Source organism: Nuphar pumila, chromosome 6 (assembly GCF_984573655.1).
Source record: "Nuphar pumila chromosome 6, dmNupPumi1.hap1.1, whole genome shotgun sequence".
Taxonomy (NCBI): Eukaryota; Viridiplantae; Streptophyta; class Magnoliopsida; order Nymphaeales; family Nymphaeaceae; genus Nuphar; species Nuphar pumila.
The window spans coordinates 22,454,744-22,461,599 of NC_143254.1; the positions used below are offsets into that span (position 1 = coordinate 22,454,744).

General features: G+C 42.2%; 1 protein-coding gene across 1 annotated transcript; it reads right to left on the reverse strand.

Annotated features, from left to right (window-relative positions):
* Window positions 1-1,140: 1,140 nt before the first annotated feature.
* On the reverse strand, window positions 1,141-5,757 carry LOC149834307 (putative pectinesterase/pectinesterase inhibitor 16). The gene is made up of 2 exons (XM_090011325.1): window positions 4,768-5,757; window positions 1,141-2,040 (listed from the first exon to the last, which is right to left on the reverse strand). Exons 1-2 carry the CDS (start codon window positions 5,702-5,704, stop codon window positions 1,346-1,348), a joined length of 1,632 nt encoding a protein of 543 aa, XP_089867451.1. The 5' UTR covers window positions 5,705-5,757; the 3' UTR covers window positions 1,141-1,345.
* Between the last annotated feature and the right edge of the window lie 1,099 nt (window positions 5,758-6,856).

The window sequence follows — 6,856 nt, forward strand, 5'->3', positions numbered from 1 at the left end:
GTTGTGCCCACTGTAGATTAAATTTCTGGCTCTGCACCTGTCTATTCTACACCATTATTATGGCAACAAATCCTGGATCTGTCTGAAGATCCACCCTCAATTCAATCCACTAACCTGCCAAGGTGCAATTTCGGTATTAAAATACATCGGCATGTGCAAGAGAACCACACTACATGTGCATGAGGGAGCTATCAAACCAGGCTAGGGTCATATCTAACCTCGGTGTTTGGCAACCAAGTGGTTCCTACGAGAAACTGGCTCATGTGGTGCCTTAGCTTCCATCACATTCAGGCTCTCATGGTACTCTGGCCAACAGACCCGACCAGAGGTCCCTGCCGCGGGTTCAGAATTCATGTACTCAACATAGAACATAGTTTTGAGGGGCATGAGCTTCCGGACCACGACTCGAGCCAACCTGATGGGTCGATGAAGCCGTCCAGGGTCGACTGTGCCACCACCGTCCATGAGTACTCCCTCCAAGGCTGTGTGAGAAATGGGGGATAACTCCCCTTACCTGGACCTGGGTCTGGATTTAGAATGATCCGACAGTTTTGGATCGAGAAACCACAGCCTTGGGCGTTGGGTTTCCATACAAGGGAGATGCTCATGAGAATCAAACCTTGGCCACCCATCTAGCGGCCCAGGCCCCACCCCACTATCCAACACCCCTTGGGGGTTAACCCAATTTTGATGTTGCCCATAATCATTCATCAAGTGTTCGTAGATGGCTTAACAATGCTACTTTAAGTTGGGTTTTGAGTTTGTATGTCTTCTCTTAAATGTATAAAGGGTGTATTTTTGTTATTACATGTAACCTTACTGCTTGTTATGGATATTTGGTATCAAAACAGAAACTATTTCATGAGAAACACGATCAAGATCAAGAACTCAAATTATACAAGAAATAGAAAGACATATACCAACAAGGAAATAGAAAGACATGTTAATAGGCAATAGGATATATTCAAGTATTGATTGGATCAGCAACAACAGGAATTGGCTCCTTGTATTATGTAGATAAATCTTTGAAAATCTTATTTTGATGTCAGATTTTTGGAAACTATTAATATCCCAAAACTGGATGTTTAAGTGAGTGAATCAACTATCAGACCCACCATTTGTTGTTTAAGAGCCATGAAATAAAACCAACACCAAACCACATTATTATATCCAATATGAAAGAGGCATGATCCATACCCACTACACCATTATTATGGCAACAAATCCTGGACTAACTACTAAGATACACCCTTAATTCAATCCACAAACCTACCAAGGTGCAATTTGGGTATTACAAAAATCCGCACGTGCAAGAGAACCATATCACACGTGCCTGAGGGAGCCATCAAACCAGGCCAGGGTCATATGTAACCTCAGTTCTTGGCAACCAAGTGGTTCCTGCGAGAAATTGACTCACGGTATACTTTGTAGCTTCACTAACACTCAGGCTGTCATGGTACCCTGGCCAACGAACCCGGCCAGAGGTCCCCGCCCCGGGTCCAGAATTCATGTACTCGGCATAGAACAGAGTTTTGAGGGCAAAGCTTCCGGACCACTGGAGCCAACCCGACGGGTTGATGAAGCCATCCAGGGTCGACTGCATCACCACCACCCGCGAGTACTCCTTCCAAGGCCGTCCGAGAAATGCTGGATAACTTCCCTTACCTGGACCTGGGTCCGGATCCGGAATGATCCGGCAGTTTTGGATCGAGAAACCGGTGTTCTGGTTCGGGTCGCTCCTGCCTTGGGCAGTGATGGTGACTTTCTGAGTCGAGAGGGGCTTCTTGGAGAGAATGTCACAGTTTTGGAAGACAGCAGCCGCATTGCCAAAGATGAAATCCACGGATCCATGGATATCGGTTTCGCGGTAGAACTGTCGACTCGTGTGGGCATAGAGGCTGTCTTGGTAGCCGATGATGCTGCACCGGAAAATGGCAGACCTGTCTGAGCTAACCTGGAGTGCCACGGCTTGGTGGTTCTCGGGTCCAGCATCGTTGGCGAAGGTGATGTCTCTGGCTATGAATCCACTACCCGAGACCGCTATGAAAAATGAAAAGAAGAAGAAGATAAAAGCAATATCAGAAACATCCTTTCTTCTATGTAATATAATATAATCATCCTAGTCCCTCAAGTTCATGTAGTTCTTATTAGGTCCGGGTATGATTTCTATTATGGTAAGTCCGATTAGACTCGAGTTTGGACCCGATACCATACCTAAAAATAAGTGCCAGGTCTGGTTCCACCAGGCTCCGAACTAAACCCGACAGGTCTGGTTCCACCTGGCTCCAAACTAAACCCGACCCATTGACACCCCTATAAGGGCCCAAAATATAGACACATGTCATATAGACGACCGTACATACTATCTAGATGAAAAATCGCTGGTGAAAGCTGTATTGACTCAAATTGTCTCTATAGATGTCCAGCATTGTCGCTTTGCTAGGGATAGCACTAAACAGATATGATATACATACATTAATTTGTTAGCTAGAAGGAAACGAGTTTTAGATGAAGTAATTATATATGCGTTTAATTCTTTTCAATTTTTCAAAGGTCAGCAGCTCAAAATGTATCTGATTTTTATAACATAAAAAATTAAACTTTTACATCCAAAACACATAATCGAATTCTATTTAACTGTGTCATGTGGTCAGATTGAGAAAGTGCAGGCACCCGTGGTTTATAGTAGCGGACATAAATGCTTCTCATCATATATATATATATATATATATATATATATATATATATATATATATATATATCTTCCAAGGGTTTTCCTTCAAACTTGTTCAAAGCACACACTCTTTTTTTTGAAAAAAGACTATTAAGTTGTACTGCCGCTAAATCTGTATTATGCCCAATCTCTGTACCGCCGCTAAATCTCTTGAGCGTGCAAAAAAAATGACACAGCATCGCCGTTTAATTTCGTGCCGGTGATTTTTCGTTCAAACTATCTTCAAACATTTTGTGTTTGAAAATGAGTTACTATATATATATGTGTGTGTGCAAAAAAAGAGAATTAGCAGCATCTTTGACCACCGGTAAATGTTCAGGTGGAAGAACGACAATTAGCGTCAGTTGTGACTGTCGCTGAATATCGTTTTTCCGACTAACAGTGGATAATTTACCCGTCCATTGTTCCGTGTTACTCGTCTTGGTTAAACTTTTAGTAGAGGACCAGCTCTCACTTCCATGGTCGGTACTCCGTAAAAAATACGTACCTAGTACTAGTACAAGAGAAATGAGCATGCATGGAGGCAAATGTTCCCATTCTGTGGGGCCCACATTGGACAAGTGGCTGCCCCTCGGCATGATAATGGCAGCTGTCTGAAAGGTTTAGGACATATTGGTACTAATGGGTCGGGTTTGGTCCGATTCCTGGTCCAGACGTGATGCCCTGTATTCTCTCAAATTGATCTTAGAAACAAAATCTCTATATGCATATGTCAAACTTGGGCTTATTTGTTCAGTTTTTTTCAGACTTGGATACGAATTCGATCAACAAATTTTTATCAGATCTAAAATATTTTATTTTCAATCTTTATTTGACCGGATTCAGCATTACTAACAAATTAGACCCTACTCCAGCTTCCATCGAAATTTATTTTGGATCTGGAATCTGATATAGCTAAATAGTTTCAGATTCGGATCAACTATGAAATGATCCTTGTCTGATTTGTTCTCCAAATTCTTATCATGGGCCACAAAAATACCGTTCATGTCGAAGACAATGGGATACACTAAAATACCACTCTTTTTAAAGGCACCCTGGATCTTATACTCTTTGTCAACTGCAGAAAACATATCTCAAACATCCAAATCAATTGGTCCAAAATATGTCTAGCACCGAATGAATTATGATCATTAGATCTTTGGCAAGATTTGCGAAATTTATCATATCATGTCAGCCACACAAACACACACGCACACTTTTTCTTTTGTTTCTTTTGTTTTTGAAAGCACACAGACAACCCTTTTCTCTTGGTTTTTGTTTTTGAAAGAAGACACGCACACAAACCTTTTATTTATTGTTTTTTGAAAGAACACATACATATACACACACATTCAACACATGAGCTGGGTTGGAGCTACTGGATGGAGCTCGGTTTGTAAAAAACTGGCTGTTCAAGCCCATCTAGAGCTTGATCCAAGCTTGAAACTTCAAAAACAAAAAAAGAAAAATGAAATCAATGGAGGACTGCTGGGATTCAAACTCGATATTCTTCCATAAACATCTTACCCAAGGTAAGACACAATTTGTTGTTTGTTTTGTCAAAAGAATATCTACATATACTATACCTAGATGTGCTAATAACTATATGAACAAGCTCAATCTTTCTAATTGAACTTGTGAGGAGCTTGAGTGCTATTCAAGCTCGGCTTGTTTATTTTTTCAGACGAATTCGAGTCGAGCTAAAATGGGTTGAGCTTGAGCCGAACCTGAGTTGCGCAGCCCTAATCACACACATTAAGCAAATCACAAAAAAGTCGAGTTCCATTACACTGTTGAAGATGAAAACTCCATGTCATATCATCAACTGTCAAACAGTTATGTTTTCAAACAGCTGGATCAAGAAATTCTTTTGATAAATTGAAGGCGACACCATTGAAATGTTTAACCAGAAAAAGTAAAGAATATTTTGAACAAAAAAATTTGACAATTCCGATAACTTTAAAGGTGGCATGCAGCAGGCAGGTGGTTTGGCTTGCTTTTAAAACTCACCACTGGGTGAAGATATCATTAAAAAAGAATAGATAGAATCTTACCAAAGGTTGCAGACCTGAACGTAGTCCAGCCACTGCCCACACTTCTACTTCCAATTATGATGGTTTTACCCTTACCATCTCCAACGAGAACCAGGTTGGTCTGGGACCTCTTAACCACTACATTCTCCCTATAGACCCCCTCTTTCACATAAATCACAAATTTGTTATCACCACCTTTAGCCATAGCCACTGCCTTCCCCACTGTATCATACGTCCCTGTTCCATCCTTAGCCACCACTATGTCTGGTTTCAATTCCCCAACAGGGGCTTCTAAGAGCTTTCTATTGGCCCATGCCAGAAAATTCCCGGATTGAGTAAGCTTCCGGTGAGTTTCGGGGATGAAGAGCTCATGTAGTGCAAGGGAATTGCTTATGTAGTGTGAGAGATTCCCAGCCATGGACTTCATCACATCCCTGATGGCCGGAATTTTGAAGTTGTCGATGCCATGGATGCATGTATCCAAGTTCGTGAGCGCAGCGCTGAGCCACGTGCGCACGTCATCCGGTGCCGCCTTATTTTTCTGGCCGACAGAGTCATTGAGCTGCACTAGAGTGTCATCTAGGAGCTCAGCACAGTCATCCATGCCGGAAAAGATATATTGGCCAGGAACCTGACCCAGTTGGCTGAGGTTCGAGGCTAGAGAGCGGGCTTGGTCAACCTTGTGGATGGCAACTCGGATTGATAGTTCTAAGAGTTGGCTAGGTTCGGGCTCGGCTAGGGTTGACTCAAGTAGAGAGGACTCACATGTTGATGGATAAAGGGTGTGTTGGCAAGCTGAGGAGATGAACTTAGAGATGCTGGTGGGTTGATGGCCGGAATATGAGGTCTTGGTTGATGTCCTTCCTATTGTTAATGCAAGGATTACGACTAGGAGAATGAGAAGGAAGATAAAGAAGGAAGACCAACGTATTATTTTGGTTTTCTTTTCTTTCTTCATGGTGAATACGTGAGAGAGAGAAGGGGGGTTGTCTTGGTGTAATACTTCCAATATGTTATGATATGATGGTGCGCAAGGTATCCCTTATATAAGCTACACCGGGTGTTGTTAAATTCACATTTTCTTCAAAAACATAGAATTTCTTCATACCACATATGATGGGATCCATCCGCGGATCCTAGCCATCAGTTCACGTACACAGGATATATAGGTGCAATGTGATCACCACCCATCATTTTACAGGCGGTCAGCTGTGGAGCCCAATAACAGATTGTGGGTGATCAGCAGCACACTTAGTATACAATCACATTACACCTGATCTCAATTTTTCAGAATTAAGACTAGGGGTGTCAACGGGTCGGGTTTTGGTTTGGGTGAAACCAAACCTGACCCTAATTTTTGGGTATGGTATTGGGTTCAGACCCGAGTGTAATCGGACCCACGATAAGAGAAACCATACCCGGACCCAATAAGAACTACATGAATCAGACCCGAGCCATACCCGGCAAAATAATATTTTTTTATCAATTTTACATTGAAAAATTGCGGGTCTTAATTGGAACTCGGGCTTGGTCTGGTATAAAATTTCATGAACTATACTCAAATCCATGTATTAATCGAACCTTCCATCTTATTTATCATCATACCTGGACCCTATAGGGCTTTTTAGGGGTCGGGTTCGGGGCAAAACCCAACCAGTAGACACCCTTAAGACTAATCCTAGATATTCAATGCATTGATTGGACAGCCAGATTAGACGTACGATTCTATGGCTAAGACAGGAACCTTTTTCAAAAAAATTAGTGGTGGACATTGGGCCACGTGGCCTGCATCCTGACTTGTATGGCCGGGGCTTGGGACTCCATTTGGCGATCCAATCTTGCCCAAACTAGGACCAGCCCGTGTCCATTTTCCTTTAGATTCCTATTGGGTCATGCTTGGGCCAGTGTTTTGCACCCTGTCCCCGCCCATCAACGACCCACTCAGCCTGTCGCAGAAACCGGGTCCAGCCCAATATATTGTCAGATTTGGTTTTAGACATGAAACGATTTTCAAAACGATTCAGATTCTAATTGAATCGATCTGAATTAGTCAGGTTTATTGTTTAAACTTAAAAAAATCCATAAAATTAATAAGCCTACAAAGACATAG

What these genes read in the sequence shown, in the direction of transcription:
- LOC149834307 (XM_090011325.1), bottom strand. Translation starts at nt 5,704, where the DNA reads ATGAAGAAAGAAAAGAAAACCAAAATAATACGTTGGTCTTCCTTCTTT. An exon ending in GTTCAGGTCTGCAACCTTTG is followed by an intron (nt 2,041 to 4,767) that starts GTAAGATTCTAT and finishes CATTTTTCATAG; the next exon opens with CGGTCTCGGGTAGTGGATTC.